A 20,943-nucleotide genomic window follows, 5' to 3' on the forward strand; every position below is an offset into this window, starting at 1 on the left:
CGGTCGGGAACACCCCACTCCAGTTCCATAACTTTGGTCTCTTCCCACCCACCCCCGCCCGCACATGGTCTCGCCCTAGAGGCCCATCGATAACTCTACGCTCGGCCTCAGCTTCTATCGACTCGCTCCGGCTCCCCTCGCCGTCCTGGGCCACGGCACAACGCGGAGCCGCCTGTAAGGTATGGAGGCCGCGGGGCGAGGGCCGGGAAGCAGCTGCTGGGCGGCGGGGGGAGCGCGGCCCGGGGAGGCCGGCCGGCAGGACGGAGCCAGAGCGGTCGGCGGATCACGGGCGAACTCGGGGGTCCGGCCAGACAGCGCCCCCCAACCAGAGCCCGCCGCCGGCCCGCTACGCATGCGCAGCCGCGGCGCTCTGCCGTCCCCCGTCCGCCGCCCTGCGCACGCGCGGCCCGCCCCTGCGGCAGAGTGGGTCCGGGCGCGACCGCCCCCTGCCGGCCGCGGGCGGGGCGGGGCGGGGAACCGAGCGCGCCAGAGCCCAGAGCTGCCCCTCGCGGGTTGTCACGTGCGTCCCTGAACCTATCAGCGCTGTTTCCCCGTCTCTAAATGCACATGACAGCCATCTGTCAGCACCTAGTGGATCTGTAATCCACTTAGTACCTAGAAGGTATCCTTTCTTCCCCTGTCTCCTCTCCAGACGCTCTGACCTGTGACTCCTGCCGGTCCGATCGCGCGCCCTGTGTAGCCTCAGTCTCCCTAACAGCCACACCATGAACACCTCGCCAGGCACGGTGGGCAGTGACCCGGTCATCTTGGCCACTGCGGGCTATGACCACACCGTGCGGTTCTGGCAAGCCCACAGCGGGATCTGCACCCGCACGGTGCAGCACCAGGACTCCGTATCCTCCACCCAGCAGGCGGGCAGGGTGGTGCTGGCAGGGAGCCGGGTAGAGATAACAGCGTGGGAAGGGTGCAGCAGCTTAGGCCAGATCGCGGAGGCCTGGAGGGCCTCACTTCCCCGCCATCCTCCTTAACAGACCCAGCAGGTGAATGCGTTGGAGATCACGCCAGACCGCAGCATGATTGCTGCTGCAGGTACCCGTGACCCTTGGCCTCTGCCCCCGACCTCTGGTGGGCCGACCTGGGCACAGCCAAGCTTCAGTTCAGCCTGTCCCCCTAGGTTACCAGCACATCCGCATGTATGATCTCAACTCCAATAACCCCAACCCTATCATCAGCTACGACGGCGTCAACAAGAACATTGCGTCTGTGGGCTTCCACGAGGACGGCCGCTGGATGTACACGGGTGGGGAGGACTGCACGGCCAGGATCTGGGACCTCAGGTGTGGGATGCTGGGCAGGAGGGGCCTGCTGCCTGGTGGTGGGGGTGGGCCAGGCCGGGAGACTGTGTCTAGTCAGGTTCTCTCCAAGCAGAGGCTGAGACAGGGAGCTTTGTGTGGGTGATTTATTGCGGGAAATGAGGAAAGCAGGACAGAGTGACTTGCTTCAAAGAGCTAGTCCTGCCTCCAGGCCAGGGGCCAGCCTGTTCCTCCCCTTCAATCAGTCACTGGCTACAGGCTGGCCCCAGGAGGGGAGGGCAGAAGCTCCCACTGCTTTCTACAAGGCATTTCTTATCAGCAGAGGGACAAGGATAATCCACCAGGGAGAGGTCATCGGGTGGGGCACCAACAGCACCCACTACAGATGGTGTGTGCCCCCACCCCCACCCTGCAGGTCCCGGAACCTGCAGTGTCAGCGGATCTTCCAGGTGAACGCGCCCATTAACTGTGTGTGCCTGCACCCCAACCAGGTGAGGGGTACTTTCGAGGCTGGCACTCTGGGCCTCTGGAGGACAGGGGTCCTGCCTGCCTCACCTCCCCTGCACTCCAGGCAGAGCTCATCGTGGGTGACCAAAGTGGAGCTATCCACATCTGGGACTTGAAAACAGACCACAATGAGCAGCTGATCCCTGAGCCTGAGGTCTCCATCACGTCTGCCCACATCGACCCCGATGCCAGCTACATGGCAGCGGTCAATAGCACCGTGAGTCCTTGTGGTGGGTGCAGGTCAGCACGTGGCCCCTTAGCCCCCGCAGATGGGCTTATTGCCTTGGGCCCCTCCCTCCTGGGCTCCAACACCCACACAGCCCCCAAAGAGCCTCGATGTCGCTGTTGATGCTATTCTTCTCCCTGTCTTAGCCCATACAGCAGGTGTGGTCACTTCAGTTTCCAGAATCTCTTTCAAGTCTGTCCACTTCCCTCTTTTGTCCCTGTTGCCTCCTGGTCCAGGTCACCCTTGTCTCCCCCTGACAGCAGATACACTCTCTCTGTGGTCTCCCTCCCTCTTTGACCTCTCCTGGCCCCTGATCCATTCTCCCTTGGCCGCTGGAGTGTCCTTCAGCAGCACTGGCTAGACTGATTCTCCTGGGGGACTCGAGATGCCTGGCTCCTGACCACAGCTGTGGGATGCTGTGGTTTGGCCCGTGCTCCCCTCTCCAGCCTCATCTTCTCCCATTAACTTCGTTGCGATCCCAGCACATCACCGCTCCTGATGTCCCCAGAGTTCCCCCTCCAGCCTCCATCTGTGCTGTTTTCTCTGTCGGGTGCCTTTGCCCCATCCTCCTTCACATGCTTGTTGGCCAGCAGGAGGGCATATGCAAGTTCTGGGCCAGGCGTGGCCTCCCGTGCTTAGCTGGCTGATGTTGCCCTAGACTGGGGACAGGCCCCCCAGGTGCCTCCTAAAGGTAGGACCAGAGGTACCTGCCAGTGTGCCCCTGAGCACAGTCGGCCCCCAGCGTTGGAGTCCCCAGGGCATCCTTCCCTGAGTCTCGGGCCAAGGCCAGGCTCCCTGTGACTGCCTCCCACCCTGTAGGGAAACTGCTATGTCTGGAATCTGACTGGGGGCATTGGTGACGAGGTGACTCAGCTTATCCCCAAGACCAAGATCCCTGCCCACACACGCTACGCCCTGCAGTGCCGCTTCAGCCCCGACTCCACGTGCGTCAGGGCCTGGTGGCCTAGGAGGGGTCCTGCCTGGGGCTGGGGGCTTGATGGGTCGGGGCCTACCTGGTGCGTGGCACGGGGGTGCAGGGTGGGAGGCTATTGCTCGATGCCCCACACTTGCCCCCAGGCTCCTTGCCACCTGCTCGGCTGACCAGACGTGCAAGATTTGGAGGACGTCCAACTTCTCCCTGATGACAGAGCTGAGCATCAGGAGCGGTAACCCTGGGGAGTCGTCCCGGGGCTGGATGTGGGGCTGTGCCTTCTCGGGGGACTCCCAGTATATCGTCACTGGTAAGCCCAGCCCTCCCACCTCCCCCACCCCTGCCCACCCTGCTCAGGCCTCCAGGGCCGGCCAGCCTGGCCTGCGCCCTGAGCTACCGCCTGGCCCTCCCTTCAGCCTCTTCGGACAACCTGGCCCGGCTCTGGTGTGTGGAGACTGGAGAGATCAAGAGGGAGTATGGAGGCCACCAGAAGGCTGTCGTCTGCTTGGCCTTCAATGACAGCGTGCTGGGCTAGCCTGTGCCCCTCAGAACTGCAGGCAGCCGATAGCCGGCACTGCCTGGTGCAGGTGACACCGGCTGATGTACCTGTACAGCATCAGGTCAGAATGAAACCCCACGGGCTAGCCTCTGCCACCCCAGGCTCACCAGACCCAATGGGCCCCCATGGCTCCTCCGGGCCAGCCCAGACCTGCAGGCCTCTCTGCCTGGGGCTCTCAGCCCCCAGTTGCTTATCTGGATGTGGCAGGGTCCAGGAGGCGGCCTAAGCCAGGCTGCACAGGACTGGGCTGGGACAGCTTGCACTCCTTTCAGAAAGTCTGGACACCAAGGGCCTGGAGCTGCCGAGGGGCTTCTGAGGCTGGTGCCCCTCCAAGCCAGTGCTCTCCCCTCTCCTCCCCTGCCCACCCACGTCAGGTCCGGAGGCCACAGAGAACACCACCACAGCCAGGTGGAAGGGTTTATTAGTCCCTGCCAGCAGCTGTCCTCCATGATGCTGGTGACCCAGCCGGCCCGCTAGACTGGGGACAGGGGCTGGGCTGGCCCAGGCCAGGAGGCTTAGTCTGGGAGGTAATAAAAGCAGACTGACACGCAGATGTTGCTTGGGAAGCAGATGTCGATGCAGAGATAGATCAACCGCTGCCTCTGGGGCCCTGGGGGGAGGGGGCTCCATGAATTCCCGAAGGGCTTCTCCCCCAGGCCCCCCAGACTGTCCTGAGGAGCCTCCCCACATAGCTGCCCTCACTCACCCTCTGCTCGATGGGCCCAGTAGATGGGGGTCTTTGCACAAAGGTGCTGCACCAAAGCCCCCACCTGGGCAGGGTCCACCTCATGGCTCCCTCGCACGGCCAGCAGCTCCCGGGCATAGTGGGTGTCCTGGCTGGGGACGCAGGACCCTTGGGCCTGCAGAGAAGGCTCTGGTGGGCCGGGGATGGGAATACCTCCCCTGCCTCTGGCTGGTGGGGCCCATGCATCCCTTCCCCCACCTTGACAGCCCCACCCTCAGCTGTTGTCAACAGCCCCAGCTAAAGGAAGATAGAGCTTTCTGTTCCCCTGAAACCAGAGCCCCAGCCTGCCCCGGCCCAGGCTGCACACAGGACCCTTTGTCTGGCCCCTGGCCCTGGGCTGGGCCCAGCGGGGGCTGCTCACCCTCGAGGTGTTCACCAGCAGCTGCAGGGTCTCCCGATCCCCGTCCTCCATCAGGCGGAGGAAGCAGGCCTGCTGCTCCTCGGGCCGGTAACAGATGCAGCCCTGGGGAGGCAGGGGCGTGAGGCAGGGCCACCACAGACACCTGCGGCGGTGACCCCTCCCTGCCCACTCACACTCTGCCCGTCGAACAGCACCACCCAGCTGCGGTTGCTCTGAGGTGGAGTCACTGTAATGGTTGCTGCGTTCCGGGCCACGTCCACCAGGATGGTTTGGTTGGACTGGGGTACCTGGGGGCTTGCGAGGGTCAGTCGCAGCATCTGCAGCAATGGCTGGGAGTGGGAAATTGGAGTTCAGCTGGGCAGCCCCCAACACACCCCTCGGCGCTGGGCTGTGGGGTTTCCGACATCCCAAGTGGGCCCTCTGCTCCCAGCCCTGGCTCTCTGGAGGGTGGGATGTGCTGGCCTCCCATGCCCCTTCCCCTGGTCCCGAGGAGGGGCTCACCTTAGGTGGGCCCTGAGCAAAGCCAAGGAGCCCCCCGGCCACGGCCCCCGCAGCAGCCAGTGCCAGCAGCAGCAGCAGGCCAGCGGCTCTCCAGCCTCCAAGGCAGGGCTTGGTCTTCACCTGGGGGCACGTTGGGGTCAGTGGGTGATTGGAGTTAGACACCAGGGAGCAGGCTTGCTCAGGGAAGGAAGGGGTGGAGGTAGGGTGGGCATTTCTGTCCCCTGCCCTGCCCGGGGCATCCCCTGGGTCCTTGCCCCAGAAGCATGAGAGGCGCTCACCTCCGTGGGCCTGGGCCCGGAGCTCTCGGTGCAGCAGCTCCCACGCTCCATGCTGTAGCCCCTGCTGATAATGCGCCGATTGTTTGCAGCCCCTTGTCTGTAGTCTCGCCTGGGAACACCTCAGGACGCCTCTGATGAGCCAAACAACTGGAGCCCTCTCCTCCTGACCCACTGCCTCCTGCCCAGCTCCGGATCTAATGTCTGGGTCAGAGCCAGGACAGTCCCCTCCTCCCACCTGGGGATGCCTGTCACCAGGCCTGGCTCTCCAGACACCTGGCCTGTGCAGACTGCAGAGCAACGGGGTTTGGGAGGGTGTAGGGCACGGGCACATGGAAGTCAAGCCCAGCCTGCTGACTGGAGGGCAGCCCAGGCCTGGGCAGGGCAACTTGATAAGTCTGGTTGGGGCAGATTTAATTTTTCCCGAAGAGGCGTCTCTCGGATTACCTCTAGACTACCAGGGCCAGACACAGGCCCTGGCATACAAGCTGTCAATAAATGCCTGTTCAGTGAACGAGCGGTGTGAGCCTATGCACCCCTGGCCCCTCCCCTGCCCCCACCAACACAAGATGGGTGCCATGCAGAGCGAGTGCCGACAGCAGGCTCCGGGAGGCTGGACCGTTAGGACAGCCTTGGTGTCCCGCCCAGGGTGGTTTCTAACTCAACTCGCTCACTGCTCTGCGCCTCCAGCCATGCAGTTGCTGCATGGCAGCCCAACATGGGCACGCCTGCCTCCACCAGCTCCACCCCGGGGCCCTTTCCTTCTCCACTTTCCCTGTCTATCTTGCTTTTCCTGATTCTTTGGAACCTGTTCCTCTGTAATGGGTCTGAAATGGGGTGGACGGCATTCCAACTCTGAAACTGGAATCCCAGTCTAGCCTTCCACTTTTATCCCTCCCTGCTCCCACCGGCAGCTAGACAGCTGCCACCTCAGTGCAGGGCTAGTGCAAGACAAGAGCAAGGAATGCCTGAGTCGTCGTGGGTTTAAGAGTTTAATACGCATTCAGGATCACACAGTGCAATGGCCCTTGTGGGCGGGAGACAGGGCACACACAGGCTCCTGGGTGGTGGGCTGAAGAGGGAAGTGTCGCTGACTGCCGCACCTGCCACGTGCTCCTGGTGTGGGTGACAACGCCCTGACAGGCCTGCTCAATATCCAGACCTACCTTGAGCCGACCTCGCAGAGCCAACGTCAGCACCACCAACCTCACAGGCGCAGCTGCCCTCATGTTGCCCTGTGGCACGGTCCAAACCCCGGGTCCCCCAGGCCTGGGAGAAACTGAAGGCTCAGGACACCTTCATTGCTCTGAGAACGCTCCGTGAACAAGTGAAGGAGTGCTGTGACAGGCCACTGGGTGCAGGGCAAGGCGCCGGGAAGGAGTCAGCCAAAAGGAACAGCTTCCCAGGCTCTGCCCTGCAAGTGCTGCTGAGTCTGCCCATCAGGCCTGTTAAAGGTCTGTGGACTCAGGGAACAGGCAGAAAAGGGCAGAGCCCCTGCCAAGAACCCTGGGCTAGCTGGTGGACCCAGCCAGTACTCCTGCTGGCCACCTACAAGGGAATTCAGGGCCACTCGGCATCTAATCCTCGCCCTGCCCCAACCCAGGGTACAGGAGGACAGGAAGAGACTGGTTCATAAAAGGACTTCCTGTTCTTGGGACATCTCATTCCTCCCCCACCCAGAGCCCTGGGCAACAGGCATTCCTTGGCCAACAAGTGCTTTTAGCCCTGCTGCTGGCTGCAGGCCACGGAGGCTTCTTCAGTGGGATTTTCCCTATGAGACAGAGCACAGCTATTAATCAACGCACTTAAAATTCAATTCCACCGCTTGACAAAGTTGTTCAAAAGTTTAAAAAAGTAATTTTCGGTACCACCACTGCTTGGAGCTCCCTGCACAGCAGCCCGGAGTTTAGTGAAGGCATCCATGCCCTCTTGGCCACTCAGCCAACACCACACTCAGTCCAAGTCACCTGGGTTCAAACTTGAGAGCACTGAGGTTTAGCTGGCTGGGTTTACCGAACTGGGCGACTAACTGTGCATGAGCAGCAGCAGCTTTGGGTATCTAAAACGGAACAGACATTCAAGTGTGACATCAGAGTGGTTTTCAAAGAAGTAGGGGAGGGGGAAGGTGGCGAGTACAGCACCCTGAAGCCCACACCCGAAGGGCAGGAAGACACCACTGGGGAGCAGCCCCCTCCTCCACTCCCACGGAGCAGTGAGGGGTGGGGGTGCAGAAGGCTCTGCTACTGGACAGTCACACCGATGGGGCCTCGGTTCCGTCTCTGCAAGCTTCTCACAACAGTCACAATAATCAGCCCCTCCTCTCTGCCCTTCAAGGCAGTGGATCCCTGAATGAATTTTCCAGCAAAATAAATGACGAACCACTCTAGACCGCCTCGGCCTGTTAGCAGGCCCCCAGGTGACCTGACTCCTCGGCAGATGCTGAGGCCGCCCTTGCCAACGACACCCAGGCCCAGAACCCGCCCCCTCAATGCCTTCCAAGCTTAAAAGTGCATCTTAAAACACAAGCATCTGTAAACACGATTGCCCCCAAAACGTCTACTTACAAGGTTAACAACCAATCCCTTTGCTTAACTTCGGTTATGCTCTGTGAAGCCACCTAGCTGAGCAGATGCTAGAGCCCCACCTATAAATTTTGGTAACTGATTTTCAATTTTTTTTTTTATTCTGGAGATTAAAGACACTGAATCTTTAACCTTGAAGGGCGGGCAAAAGGTCGGCTATGCTGTCAACATAGAAGTCAGGGACCATTTTCTTCTTAGACATGCAGTCACTTTCCTGGTTACACTTCACATCCCCTAGAGTGGAGACTCCAGTGAGGGTCAGGATGGTCTTCAGCCCACAGGTGACGCCCAGGAGGATGTCTGTGTCCAGGCGGTCTCCCACCATGACGGTGCGCTCCGGGATGATCCCATACTCCTGGGACACGCAGTCGAAGATGAAGCGGCTGGGCTTCCCTATGATATCCGCCTGGCGCTGGGCCGCCATCTCCACGGCTCGGACCAGACAGCCGGTACCTGCGGGGCAGAGAGGGAGGGGGAGAGAGCGCCCGGGGTCAGAGCGGGGGAGGGGGCCCGCTGTCCGGCCCCCAGCCACCCGCCCCCGGGGCGCACGGACCCGCGATGAAGCGACCATTCTCGAGCGGGAGCCGGTTGTCCATGTTGGTGCCCACGAGCAGGCAGCCGGGCTGCTGCAGGTAGCGCAGCGCCTTCGTGAGCTTCATGTAGCTGAAGTGCGGGTCGAAGCCCACCACGACCGCGCGCACGTCGGGCTCGAGCGGCGCGTGCAGCCAGTCGCCTGGGCCGTCGCCCTGCAGCGGCTCGGGCCCCACGCCCACGCTGGCGACGCCCACGGCCTCCAGCTCGGCGGCCAGGGCCGGGCTGCCCAGCACGTAGGCCTTGGGAGCCGGCGCGCCGGCCAGGCGCTGGCGCAGGTAGAGCGCCGTGCAGTAGGCCGTGCCGAAGACCTCGAGGCCGGCGCCGGGCCCCGCCGGGCCGCCGAAGCCCAGGCGCCGCAGCTTCTCGGCGTAGGCCTCGCGAGTCTTGCTGCTGTTGTTGGTGATGAAGCCGAGGCGCTTGCCGCGGGCCCGCAGCGCTCTCAGGACCTCGGGCGCGCCGGGCACGGCTGTCTCGCCGCGCCACAGCACGCCGTCGCAGTCGAACAGCAGCGTGTCCACGTCGGCCAGCAGCGCCTGGGCCCGCTCAGCGCTCAGCCGCACGCAGCGGGCGTCGTCGCCGCCGGCCTCCGCCTCCGCCATGACCGCCAGCCGCCCGCCGCCGCCACCGGCCGCCGCCGCCGCCGCCACCGGCCGCTCCTCACAGCCGCCCGCCGCGGCGCCCGCCCCGCCCCCGGCGCGCTCATTGGTCCCGCGCCTCGCGCGCGCCTCCCATTGGTCGCTGCCTGCGCCAATCCGCCCCCGCCTCCCGCGGGCTGCTGGAACTCAGCGCCAACCGTCGCAGCCCGGCGCGGGGAGGCTGACAGCCATTGGCTGCCGGATTCGGGGCGCACCGGCGATTGGTTGGTGGGGCGCCAACCGGCATTCGGAGTGGAGCGCCCACTGCGGAAACGCTGCAGGGCGCTGGAGAGCCGGCGCGGGACGTAAGGTCGCGGCCTCTCGGCGGCGGCAGGGCAGCGCGCCCATTGGAGGCGAGTGGTCAGCTTAGGTGACGGAGGCCCTTGATTAAGTGACCCCGGGCCGGGCCGCCTGCTCATTGGCTGGCACCTCTCGCGGGCGGGGCTCTCCGCAGGAGCGCGGGAGGGGCCGAGGGGCCGCGGGGGCCGGAGTCACGTCCGCGCCTAGGCTGGGCCGCGCCCGGGCCGGTGCCTGTGTCCTGGGCACGGTCGGGGCCCGACGTCGGCGCGGGGGCGGTTTGCCCTCCAGTTCTGGAGCCAGCCGAGGACGCCCTCCGCAGCGGGCCGCGCGGTCTCGCCTCCAGCCCCTTGCAGTAAGACTCTCCCTGTCACGTGGGCCGGTAATTACCAGGCAGTGGCATTGGGATCTAAAAGGACACTGCCTATCATGTAGCACTCAGTTGGCCCTGGAGTCATCGTCAATTATTAGTTATTCACTTCTATTGAGGCATAACACACAGTGAAGGGGACAAGTCTTAAGTGTGGAGCCGGATGGAGTTTTTACATGTGGATATGTATAGCCCTGCGTAAACATAACCTGAATCAAGATATGAAATATTTCCAGCACCCCAAAAAGTTCTCTCATTTGTTTTGGTCTTTGCTGACCTGGGAACCCCTGGAGGACAGGAACCACAGCCTACAAGGGCAGGGCCTACAAAGTGTTACTGCCTGGAGCACCCACTGCCCAGAAGGAGAGCACCTTCCTTCCTGAGTCTTCGTGCTTGGTTTTGGTGGTCGGGCTGACCCTGGGAAGAACTGGATTTGACAAGAATCACAAACCCTGCATTTACCATCCAGTTGATTAGATACAACGACCAGAGTAGGAAACTCTGATGAGGTCCGGCGGTGACTCAGCTCCTGCAATACTTGTCTGATTGCCTTGGTTTCCTGGATACTCAGGAAGCATCCGGGCAGTAAGCACTGCTCCTCACCTGCGTTAGCGTGTCAGAACCGCAGGATAGCCCTGAGAGGCAGGGATTATTAGTATCCCCATTTATAGATATGGACACTGAGCCACAGAGAGTCACCAACTGGACAATGCTGAGTTGGGATTAAAGTCTGTCAACCCCGAAGCCGAGCTCTGCTGCATCTAGTTGGTTTTACATCCTCTGAGTGTGCCTACCTGTCAGTAGGTGATAGGGACTGAGCTGGCATAGTGGGAGAGGTGGGATGGCCAGGAGTAAGAGACAGGATGATTGTGGACGAGGTCATGGAGGAGGCTGGAAGGGATAGTGCCCTTTATGGGGGAGGTCTGACGTTGGGTGGGAACAGGATGAGGTGGCCCTTCATCTGGATAGGAGTGGAACCTGTCACAATGTGTTCCCGACACACAGGAGGCAGTCATTATACACCTGTGACTGGATGGCACTAGTATCTCCCCAAGTGAGGAATTCATACCTTCTGTGGAATGGGGGATGGTTTTAAGTGGTACAAGGACAGATAGTATTTATCTTAATAGTGTGGCTTGGATTTACATTGTATTAGAACATACAAGCAGCCATTTAATCTGTGTTTACACAGATGTTATTGCTTCTAATGAGCTAAGCAAAAAAGAGGGTCATAGAAAAAGGACTCAAGTGGTAAAAAAAAAAAAAAAAATGGATGCAGCCTAAATGTTCCACATGAGATTGGCTAAACAAAGTACATCCAACCAATGGAGATTGAGCAGATATCGTAAAGCATTTTAGAGTTCCTGTCTAGGTATGGCCACGGAAAGTCAACACACGGTTCAGCTAGAGCCCAGGACGAGGGCAGGGTAGGAGAGGGGGCTATCTGGGGGAAGGGAGACTCCGGTCCCCCTGCCTGCTCCTGGCCACTCTGCCTTCCACTGCCCTGTGCAAGGCAGGGCCCAGAACTCACCTGGCAGGATGCCCTTTTCTGACTCCCAGGGAGTAACCAAGCAGAAGCCCTGGCCTGGCCCTGACCCTCCATCCGGCGGGTCCACCCTGGGCCAGCCTGTCCTCACGTCCATCCACACCCACGTCGTCCTCTGCCTTCAGAATCCTTCCCCCCGCCCCCCGTCTTCATCTGTTTTCTGTTGCTATAATGGAATGCTTGAGACTAGGTAATTTATAAAAAACAAGAAATTTATTTCTTACAGTTTTGCAGGCTGGGAAGTCCAAGGTAGAGGGGCCACATCCCCTGAGGCCACACTCTTGCTAGTGAGGACTCTGCAGAGTCCCCAGGCACACAGGGCATCCCATGGCCACGGGAGAGGGGCAACCTGGCCTTCATAAGAGACCCGCTGTCAAGATTACTGACCCATTCCTGTGATAACCCTTCACCCATTAATGGATTGATCCATTCATGAGGGTGGAGCCTTCATGACCCAATCACCTCTTAAAGAGCCCACTTCTTAATACCGTTACACTGGGGATTCAGTTTCTGCAGGAGTTTCGGAGGGGAGGAACGTTCAAACGTCCATTCCTCCGGATGCCGGCTTCTCTTACCCTCCAGCACAGGCTCAAGGGCAGTGACCTGGGCTCTGGGCTTGCCTCCTCACTGGCTTCACCTCACCCAGCTGTCTCCGGTCCGCCTCCCACTGGGAGCCCTCCAGATCCCTGTTCTCCGAGCCCAACCTGCTCTTCCTCCCGATTTCCCCTCTCAGAGACCATCCACCCTGGATCCGGTGGCTTCCTGAGCCCCACTCCTGCCTCTGCTGGGGCCCTAAGGTCCTTTTTCTGCTCAGCAGAGGGACCCCCCCAAAACACCCACCATCATTCCCTCTGCTTAATCCCCTGCAGTGGCTTGGGACCTGCCTGCAGAAAGCAGCCCCATCGTGACCCCAGCCAGACTGCCCGTGCCTCTACCTGTTCTTGCACATCCCAGCTCCGGTCAGGCCAGAGGCCCTGTTTCCCAGCTGGGCAGCTCTGGCACGGAGGCTGCCTCTGTCCAGTGCCCTTCCCACTCCCTGCGGAGGGACACGCTTCTCTTCTGGGCCCTCCTTGTGTTTGTACTCCATCTTCCCTGGTGACACCTTGCTGGAGGGGAGTGGGTCTGATGGCCCCGCGTCCCTGGCTCCCAGCATCCGGCTGGCCCACGGAGAATAAGTGCGCATGGAAGGCAAGCCATGTGGGTTCCCAGCCTGCAGCTCTGGACAGACCTGCGCCAGTCTTGCCTCTGGGAAGTGTGCTATCAGTCCGGGCCTCAGCTCTTTCATCTTCAAAATGTGGGTGACTATCCTACATGAGCTACCCTGTGAAGCACTTGGTTTCAAAGAAGTAATTAAATATTACCTTACAGAAAAGAAAAGGAACTTGTACATGAATGTTCACAGCAAGCACCATTCACAATGGCCAGAAAGGTGGAAACGACTCAAATGTGATGAACGAATAAATAAAATGTGGCTTATCTATACAATGGAATATTATTCAGTCATAAAAAGGAGCCAAATACTGACACATACTATATGGATGAACCTCAAAAACATTAAGCTGAGTGAGAGAAACCAGACACAAAATGACACAAATTGAATAATTCCATTTATACGACACGTTCACAATAGGTAAATTCATATGGACAGATCAGTGGTCGCCAGGGCCGGGGGGGAGAATGGGAAATGCCTGCTTAACAGAGACAGGTTTCATTTTGGGATGATGAGAACGCTCTGGAACTACACAGCGGTGGTGGTTGCACGACACTGTGAAGGCCACTAATGGTAACGTCACTAATGGTAAATTTTATGTGTATTTACCACAGTTTTAAAAATACATACAAGAATAAAAGGCGCAAAGCCGCTCATGAGCGGCTCGGGCTCTCCGGAGACCCGGTAACCATCTGGAGAGGCTCTGAGACGTGAGGGGGTGAGGGGAGCGGCGGGCACCGCACCGCTGGGGCCGTACCCCGGCTCCCTGGGGCGACCTCCCGCACCGTCCGCTCTGGGGCCGGCCCGCCAAACCTGCTCTGGCTCTGGAGCCTGGGAGCCGCGCCCGCCCCGCGATCCGCTCCGCCGTAACCACGCCCCTCCCCGCCGCCCCGGCCCGGCCCCGCTCTCTGTGAGGATCCCAGGCCACACCCCTCCCCAGGTCCCGCCTCCCCGCCTGTCTGTCAACTCCACTCTGGGCCCGCCCCGCCCTCCTCCCGTCGTTCCCTAGCTCCAGCCTCGGCGCGGCCCGTTGTTATGACGACACGGTCGTAAATCCGCCATCTTCCTGCGGCGCGTTGCGACATGGAGGGCGCGATGGCAGTGCGGGTGACGGCCGCTCATACGGCAGAAGCCCCGGCCGAAGCCGGGCGGGAAGCGGGCGAAGGCGGGGTCGCGGCGGGAGCGGCGGCGACGGCCTTGGCCCCCGGCGGCTTCCTCGGCTTCCCGGCGCCCTTCAGCGAGGAAGGTAACGGGGCCAGACCGGGCCGGGTGCGGTCGGGGTGGGGGCGGCTCAGCCTGGGCTGGCGGAGGTTTCAATGGCCCGAGCTGCGAGCGCGACAGACCCTCCCAGACCCAGATTCCGCGCGGACCGCACGGGGCCCCGCACAGCCCGCCACGAGCCCCCCAGGTTTTCTCTGACCCTCACGGCCTCCCCTGCGGGGCGCCCATATCCCGCGGGGGCTAGGGTGCGTGTTCACGGGTACTCACAGGTGCCCAAGCCTCCGGGCTCTCCCTGTAGGCCTTCGCAGATGCCACCACCGCCAGCCCTGCCCCCTCAGCCCGGCCCCTCCTCTGCCTCCTGTGCAGAGCAGGGCCCTTCCCTCCTCCGGGCCCCCTCCCACTGCATCTGACCGGCCGCTAGGGCCCTGGCCCGGGTGGGGCTGGAGGCTCCAGGAGGGCGGGGTTCAGGTCTCTCCAGGATCTGGGCTCTAGGCCTGTCCGTGGGGAGGCAGCAGAGCCCAGTGGAAGAGAGCTGGTGCACTGCAGCCAGCCTGTGGGCTCCGTCCCAGACGTGCCACTTTCTAGCTCTTTGATGCTGGGAGGGTGACTACACTTCCCTGAGCCTCCATTTCCCCTTACAAAATGAGGTGGCTGCTGCAGCCCATAATATACCCCGCACTTACTCTGTATCAGCGGTTTTCATTCTCAAACCAATCCTGAGACGTGGATGCTATTATTATCATTATTCCCATTTGGGGGATGAGAAAAATTGATGTTCAGAGATGTGAAGGTGACCGAGTCACCTAGCTAGTAAGTAGCAAGGACTGGACTGGATCCCAGGACTGTGAAGCTCTGCGGCTCAGCCCCTTTGCCCCCTGGGCTCTGTATCTCGTAGGAGGATCGTGTATGTGTAAAGCCCCAAGAATGGTGTCGGGCACACACTAAGGACTCATTCATGGGGGCACTGATAGCTTTTGGAGACATAGCTTGGGTCTCTATCCTCTGAGCTTGTCCCATGAGGCTGTAGAAGGGGTCAGACAGGAAGGGAGGGGTTGGCTAGTGGTACTGGAGTTAGGGTAGTCTTGTCTTTGTGCTCACAGGATTCATAGTCTGTGCATTTTTTTCCTTGTCCCTTCCTATTCCAGCTTGGAGAGGGGCAGTGCCAACATGGAGAGGGGTCCCTTTGGGGGTTGCTGGGCTTGCTCATACACCTGTTTCAGTGAAATGGGCTGGGTGTGTCTCCTAATGGGGTAGGGGCTTCTTCAATGGCAATACCCTGGTGTCGAGCCAGATTTGGCAAGCGGGGCGGGAAGGTTAAGAGGGTGGTGGGCACCTCAGTGCTTGGTTTGTGACTGTGAGCCATCGGGAGGGGACCAGGTGGCCTGTCAGGTGGCCTTCTGTGGGCAAGACAGAGCTGTGGTTTGGCCTTGTGTTTGCTCATTACTTCAACAAACATTTACCAGGCTTCTGTGCACCAGCCTTGGGTTTGACCTTGATGTGCGACCGAACATGAGGTGATGGGAACTGGCAGACTTTTGTGGAAGCAGAAGGGACAGCTCCCCACCCCTCGGTGCAAACAGCAGGGCATCCGGAGTAGACCCTCAAGTTCAGGTTCTGGCCCCAGAACTGAGCAGTTGGGTGACCTTGAACCTCAAATCATTTTTCTAGGATGGAAATAGTCATCTCCATTTCCCTAGGGTGCTGGCAGGATTTGGTGATGTCCCCAGTGAGGTGCTTGGCCCACAGTAGGGACTCAGTGAGCACGAAGTCTCTTCTGCAGGATGTGGAGCCAGCATGGTGATGATGAGGGGCTCAGGTGCAGTCGCCCTGGGGCATGGAACCCCTCTGGAAAGCTCTACCATTGGCGTCTAAGTCTGAGCAGGGGTGCTGCCCGTTGGGGAACCAATGAAGCCCCAAATCAGTGAGAAGAGTGGTCACAGGTCAGGGCCCTGCTGTGGGCATCAGCCTATGAGCCCCCACTGTACCCCGTACACACACTGGGTCATCCCATTTTGCAGATGAGGAAATGGACCTAGAGAGGTCACTGAGGTGCCCAAGGGCACATCCACACCCCAACAGTCTTAAATCCCAGTCCTCTACTGTCCCCAAACCTGCCTGGGGCGTCCCTCCGTCTCCCAGCGCCTCTCCTGATCCTCTCTCCCTCACTGCTAAAATGGAGGGCTTGGGCCTGACAGCCTCAGTGGATCCTGGTGGCTCAGCGTGTGGCCAGGTCCACGCCCTACTGGATGCTGTGCTCCGTGGGTGGGCCTTGCTCCTGCAGAACTCCGGAGGATGGGGGCTGCACCCTGGGGTTACCTAGTCCTGGGCCCCCGAGTATGTTATCCTCTGGGAGGGCCGGGGAAGGAGCTCTGGCTCTGATGCCAGACTTGGGTGAGTTTGGTCTCAGGCTGGAGGGGAAGCCCAGGCCCTGCTGACAGCAGGCTTGTTGCAGATGAGGACGATGTGCACAGATGTGGCCGCTGCCAGGCGGAGTTCACCGCCTTGGAAGACTTCGTTCAGCACAAGATTCAGAAGGCCTGCCGGCGGGCTCCTCCAGAGGCCCTGCCCGCCACTCCTGCCACCACCGCACTGCTGGGCCAGGAGGTGAGCCCCCACCCCACGGCCACCACACGCACACACCCCTCCCTGGGCTCACCTGACAGGAGGAGGAGGAGGCAGTGTGCCAGGACAGACCTGTGCAGCTGGTTCCTGGGGACATGTGGGCGGGCAGAGGGCAGGCATCTGGCTGAAGGTGAGGGAAGGTCTGGGCTGTGTCACTAAGAGCCTGATGTTGCTCTGGCGTGTCCTGGATTGCCTGGGGTGGCCCAGCCTTCTCAGCAGCCTCTGGCCGAAGCCTGTACAGTTAGGGGACTGGTGTTGCTTCTTTCTTGGCGTCTGAGGGTCTCTCTTGACTTGAGGGTATCATGGTGGCTTTTGTGTTTTTGGCACATAGTTCCTGGGGATCCCACAAACCAGGCATGGCCCTGTGGGTCCCACCACCTTGTGATAAAAATGGCCAACCTTGTTGATGTGCTTGGGGCTGTACTCAGTCTTTTAAATTCCGTAGCACCCCACAGGGCGGGAGCTCTTGTCATCCTCATTGTAGAGAACAGGAAAGGAGGCTCAGATAGAAGTCAGTGGTCTTAAGCTACCAGCAAGGAGTGGCCCAGATGACATTGGAACCCAGGTCATCTCACTCTGACACTGTATTTGCCCCTCCTAGAGGGGCCCTCTCCTCTAGGAAGGCTCTGGGCCTTCTCCTTGGACCCCTTGGCCGAGGCTGGTGGGTTGCCTGTTTCACCTTCATTCCTGCAAACCAACCCGGCTCCATTCCAGAGTTGTTGGTCACTCCCCGCAGATGTTCAGAGTTCCGGATCAGCTCCTGGTGGCCAGAGACATTGGGGTGATGGGGTTGACCCCTGCCCTGGGTAGAAGGAGCCAGGCTGGGAGTCAGGCTCCAAGCAGTGGTCCTCTGGGGGAAGAGAGCCCCAGCCCAGTTCTGCATGCCCCAGGCCCTCTCCCCCGCAGCTCCATGCCGAGGGAGCCCAGGCTTCTCTAGGAACTCTGGAGCCTACAGACAAGTCCCCTCTGTCCCCTGCTCTCCCTTGGTAGGTGGTGCCAGCGGCGGCTGGCCCAGAGGAGCCCATCACCGTGGCCCACATCGTGGTAGAGGCGGCCTCTCTGGCAGCGGACATTGGCCACGCACCGGACCTCGTCGGTAAGCCAGGCATGGCCACGGTTGGTGGGTGAGTCAGCTGTCCACGCATCACTGACTTGATAGCCAGCTGTGGTCAGGGCCAGGGAATGTGGGCCCTCTGCTGCCTGTACCCTCCTCTCTGCCGAAAGCTAGGCCTGGCCAGGAGGGGACCGAGGGCTCTCATGAGCCTTCCCCAGGGCACGGGCTGCAGGAGGAGGGAGCACTGCGCATGAGGCCTTGCCAGGAATGGGGAACCAGGGCCTTCCTCAGTGTGTCCACAGTGGTCTGGGCAGCTCTGGGGCACACCCTGGCATCGGGAATCTTGGATTTGTGCTTAATCACGAGCTGGTTGCTCTTTCCTGTGTGTTTTCCCAAGCTGTCCTTGCCCGGGTCCTTCCAGAATCTTCCCCACCCCTCAGGTTCCTGTTTCCTGCCTCCAGGAAGCACCCCCTGGGGACACCCCCAGGATGGCCCACCTGCCCTAGCAGTGGCTCTGGCGGGTGGGTGTGGGGCAGACCGGGTGGCACCTGCTGCTCGCGCAGGGTCCTGACTCGCTGCCTGACCTTGGACTGCACCTCCCCAGAACCTCCTCACTCTGATGCTGGGGTGGTGGTTGCCGCCCTGATTCTCACGCGGCTTTTATGAGCGTACAAGCCAAGCCTTTTTGATGGCTGTTTTTTAAGTTAAAGTGTCTCACTGATGTGCAGGGGAAAGGGGATGTTGTGAGGTCTGAATTGGGTCAGGCTCTCCTTAATCGGGGACAGATGAACATACCGGGGGTGCATTCAAAGGGCAGCCCAGGGCCTGGGCAGATGGGAGCCAGGGGCTGTCCCAGGCGTGGGGATGAGTGGCTGGGTGTGCACGTGCCGGGCAACGGAAGCCGGGTTGGGCCTGATGTGGTGGGAGTTGGGAAGGGCATGGCTGTTGCTGGGGCTGCCTGCCGGGCGGGGGCTGAGGCGGGTGAGTGGGCAGCTGGACAGGAAGCGGGTCTGGGCAACAGGTCGAACTTGGCCTTGGGAGGCCCTGGGGAGCGGCTGTGGCAGGAAGAGGCTGGAGGAGCCGTGGCGGAGGCTAGCCTCGGGCCTGGGAAGGGAGCCCGGGCACAGGCTGCTCTCTGGGAGGTAGCAGGAACACCCGTCTTGGTCTCTGTGCCGCCTTTCCCCGGCATTCTTATGTCAAGGACACTCATCTGGGTTAGGATAGGAGGGACAGGAATGTGCACATGGGAGGTGGGGCGTGCTGTGGCCCTGGTGGGGCATTTGGTTTCTGGGGTGGTATCATTTGGGAGCCTACATTCCCTGGGTTCTGGCAGCTGCTCCAGGCCCCTTTCCTCCCACCCTGACCTCCAGCAGTTCCAAGCCTCGGCTCGGCATTGGCAGTCCCTCCGGGCACTGCTCACCCCTGCCTCTCCTGCACCCTTCGGATTTTCCCTTTGCAGGCACCCTGGGTGCCCTAAGTGTGCCCCTTGGCCAGTGCGCAGGCTCAGGGGCCCGGGCCAAGGGCTGGCCAGGACTCCTGCTGGCCTTGTGTGGAGACCAGCTGCCAGTGGCCCGGGGCGGGGCAGGGGCTGGACACCCCGCTCCTGGCCCTCCTGCCTCTCCCTTGGAAACAAACTGTGTCTCCTGTCTTGATCTGGGGCAGCTGCATTCCCCTTGCATCCTCGCTGGCCAGAGGTCTCTGTCCTTTCGGAAGATCATTTCTGGGGCATCGAACACATCAGCCAGGGCACAGGCAAGAGAAGCCCTTAATTCTTTCTGACTCACGGCGCTTTCGCTCTGTTTCAAGAGAGTGGCCTGTCAAAACAAGACGCCAAGCCGACTGAGACGATATCTAAGAAGTGGTTTCACAGCTGTTTCCCACTTGTCATTTTTATGAGCAGAAAACGTGAAGTGTGTTTACGGCCCAGCTTTGCACATTGTCAGACTTGCTCAGCACCCTGTAAGAAGTGCAAAAGCCCGACTTCCTTTCCTCAGGCTACCCCAGGTGTCTGGAGAGCATTCACTCTCCCAGGCTGAGTGTCCCCAGTCTGCCTGGGTACAGGGCTCTGGCTGGGTCTGCCAGCAGCCTAGCCAGTGGCAACCCCCGGACACATTCCCTCTACATTGGTGCAGGGCAGATGTCAGTGAGCCGGGCTGGCCCGACCCCTGTCTGGGTACTGGGCACCTTCTCGCCAGGACTTGTGTGTCTTCTTGGCTCGGGATGGGGCACCTGTGCTCATGGTGGGTCTCCCTGCTGGACACGCGTCAGGGGCCCTGGAGCATCTCCGGGCCGCTCCACGGTCGAGGAGGGGGGTTGTCTACTGCCCTTTCAGGCTGACCTCGGAGCGGCTGAGCAGTTCCCTGGCTGCCTCCAGAGCAGCACGTCCCATGTCCTGGGGCTGGGGCTGGTCTGGACAGCTCCAGGGCCCCAGCAGTCTCTCTGGGCAGGGATCCCGTGGAGGTGGCAGAGCCTGTGGCGGGTCCCAAAGCTTAGGCTGACCTGCCTCTCCTCAGGTGGTGGGCACATCAAAGAGGTCATTGTGGCTGCTAAAGCAGAGCCAGGGGACAGTGAGATGGCGGAGGCCCCAGGCAGCCCCCACCGGCAGGGGCTGGGGCTTGCTGGGGAGGGCGAGCAGGCCCAGGTCAAGCTGCTGGTGAACAAGGACGGCCGCTACGTGTGCATGCTGTGCCACAAGACCTTCAAGACGGTGAGCCTCGGGGGCCGCACGCCGGCCAGGCCTCCCGCCTGCTCCCCCAGGGAGGTGCCTGAGCCTCACTGCCCCTCCCCCACAGGGCAGCATCCTCAAGGCCCACATGGTCACCCACAGCAGCCGCAAGGACCACGAGTGCAAGCTCTGCGGGGCCTCCTTCCGCACCAAGGGCTCGCTCATCCGGCACCACCGGCGGCACACGGGTGAGCCTGGCTGGGGCCTGGGGGCCAGAGCCACACAGTGCCCTGCTGGCTGGCTCAGGCGCCCACCCCAGCTTGGGGTGCCCTGGCTCTGGGTGTCTGCCCGGGGCTGACTCGGTTCTCTCCGCAGATGAGCGCCCCTACAAGTGCGCCAAATGTGGAAAGAGCTTCCGGGAGTCGGGTGCGCTGACCCGGCATCTCAAGTCTCTTACCCCATGCACGGAAAAAATTCGCTTCAGCGTGAGCAAGGATGTGGTTGTCAGCCAAGAGGACGTGCCTGCAGGTCAGCAGGGTGGGTGTGGGCCCGGGTCGTTTGGGGCTGCCGTTCCCCATCGGGGCTGCTGGCCCAGACACCACTGGTGTGTGTGTGTGTGACGCTTCTTTAAGGACTTCCTCGGCTCTGCCTTAAAGGGTCTGGAGCCTCTGCTGTGGGGACAGTTACATCATCATCAGTGACAGGCGAGCCTATGGAGACTTCGCCCGTGATTCATCTGGTGACAGATGCCAAGGGCACCGTCATCCA

At 61.0% G+C, this 20,943-nt stretch overlaps 4 protein-coding genes across 5 annotated transcripts in view; 2 read left to right on the top strand and 2 right to left on the bottom strand.

Annotated features, from left to right (window-relative positions):
* Window positions 1-5,846, top strand: MLST8 (MTOR associated protein, LST8 homolog (S. cerevisiae)). 2 transcript variants are annotated; one of them, XR_001137641.1, is made up of 10 exons: window positions 1-179; window positions 653-854; window positions 999-1,050; window positions 1,136-1,298; window positions 1,690-1,765; window positions 1,846-1,998; window positions 2,827-2,951; window positions 3,085-3,248; window positions 3,355-3,558; window positions 5,472-5,846. XR_001137641.1 is itself a non-coding variant. In XM_012647654.1 (9 exons), the coding sequence occupies exons 2-9, from the start codon at window positions 726-728 to the stop codon at window positions 3,471-3,473; spliced, it is 981 nt and encodes a 326-aa protein (XP_012503108.1). In that variant the 5' UTR covers window positions 1-179; window positions 653-725; the 3' UTR covers window positions 3,474-4,068. The 2 variants fall into 2 exon arrangements, 1 of the variants encoding a protein (XP_012503108.1); XM_012647654.1 differs by lacking the exon at window positions 5,472-5,846 and having other exon boundaries at window positions 3,355-4,068.
* Window positions 3,901-5,433, bottom strand: BRICD5 (BRICHOS domain containing 5). Its single transcript, XM_012647505.1, has 6 exons — window positions 5,383-5,433; window positions 5,105-5,281; window positions 4,777-4,932; window positions 4,604-4,705; window positions 4,204-4,357; window positions 3,901-4,107 (listed from the first exon to the last, which is right to left on the bottom strand). The coding sequence occupies exons 1-6, from the start codon at window positions 5,431-5,433 to the stop codon at window positions 4,013-4,015; spliced, it is 735 nt and encodes a 244-aa protein (XP_012502959.1). The 3' UTR covers window positions 3,901-4,012.
* Window positions 5,847-8,043: 2,197 nt separating the features above from the next.
* On the bottom strand, window positions 8,044-9,220 carry PGP (phosphoglycolate phosphatase). Its single transcript, XM_012647655.1, has 2 exons — window positions 8,515-9,220; window positions 8,044-8,414 (listed from the first exon to the last, which is right to left on the bottom strand). Exons 1-2 carry the CDS (start codon window positions 9,152-9,154, stop codon window positions 8,089-8,091), a joined length of 966 nt encoding a protein of 321 aa, XP_012503109.1. The 5' UTR covers window positions 9,155-9,220; the 3' UTR covers window positions 8,044-8,088.
* A 4,476-nt stretch (window positions 9,221-13,696) lies between these two features.
* The window catches only part of E4F1 (E4F transcription factor 1), an 11,011-nt gene continuing 3,764 nt past the window's right edge, over window positions 13,697-20,943 (top strand). Inside the window, exons 1-7 of the mRNA XM_012647506.1 lie at window positions 13,697-13,859; window positions 16,287-16,438; window positions 17,447-17,552; window positions 20,024-20,217; window positions 20,303-20,423; window positions 20,551-20,703; window positions 20,832-20,943. Of these exons, the coding sequence (XP_012502960.1) occupies window positions 13,697-13,859; window positions 16,287-16,438; window positions 17,447-17,552; window positions 20,024-20,217; window positions 20,303-20,423; window positions 20,551-20,703; window positions 20,832-20,943 (1,001 nt within the window). The remainder of the gene's footprint in view (window positions 13,860-16,286; window positions 16,439-17,446; window positions 17,553-20,023; window positions 20,218-20,302; window positions 20,424-20,550; window positions 20,704-20,831) is intronic.

Source organism: Propithecus coquereli, unplaced genomic scaffold (assembly GCF_000956105.1).
Source record: "Propithecus coquereli isolate 6110/MARCELLA unplaced genomic scaffold, Pcoq_1.0 Scaffold27, whole genome shotgun sequence".
Taxonomy (NCBI): Eukaryota; Metazoa; Chordata; class Mammalia; order Primates; family Indriidae; genus Propithecus; species Propithecus coquereli.

Coding starts and splice junctions, on each gene's coding strand:
- MLST8 (XM_012647654.1), top strand. CDS start 726: ATGAACACCTCGCCAGGCACGGTGGGCAGTGACCCGGTCATCTTGGCC. Junction 855..998: donor CGGTGCAGCACCAGGACTCC/GTATCCTCCACC, acceptor TAACAGACCCAG/CAGGTGAATGCGTTGGAGAT. Junction 1,051..1,135: donor CAGCATGATTGCTGCTGCAG/GTACCCGTGACC, acceptor CTGTCCCCCTAG/GTTACCAGCACATCCGCATG.
- BRICD5 (XM_012647505.1), bottom strand. CDS start 5,433: ATGGAGCGTGGGAGCTGCTGCACCGAGAGCTCCGGGCCCAGGCCCACG. Junction 4,933..5,104: donor TTGCTCAGGGCCCACCTAAG/GTGAGCCCCTCC, acceptor TCCCACTCCCAG/CCATTGCTGCAGATGCTGCG. Junction 4,358..4,603: donor TGCTGGTGAACACCTCGAGG/GTGAGCAGCCCC, acceptor CCTTCTCTGCAG/GCCCAAGGGTCCTGCGTCCC.
- PGP (XM_012647655.1), bottom strand. CDS start 9,154: ATGGCGGAGGCGGAGGCCGGCGGCGACGACGCCCGCTGCGTGCGGCTG. Junction 8,415..8,514: donor GAATGGTCGCTTCATCGCGG/GTCCGTGCGCCC, acceptor TCTGCCCCGCAG/GTACCGGCTGTCTGGTCCGA.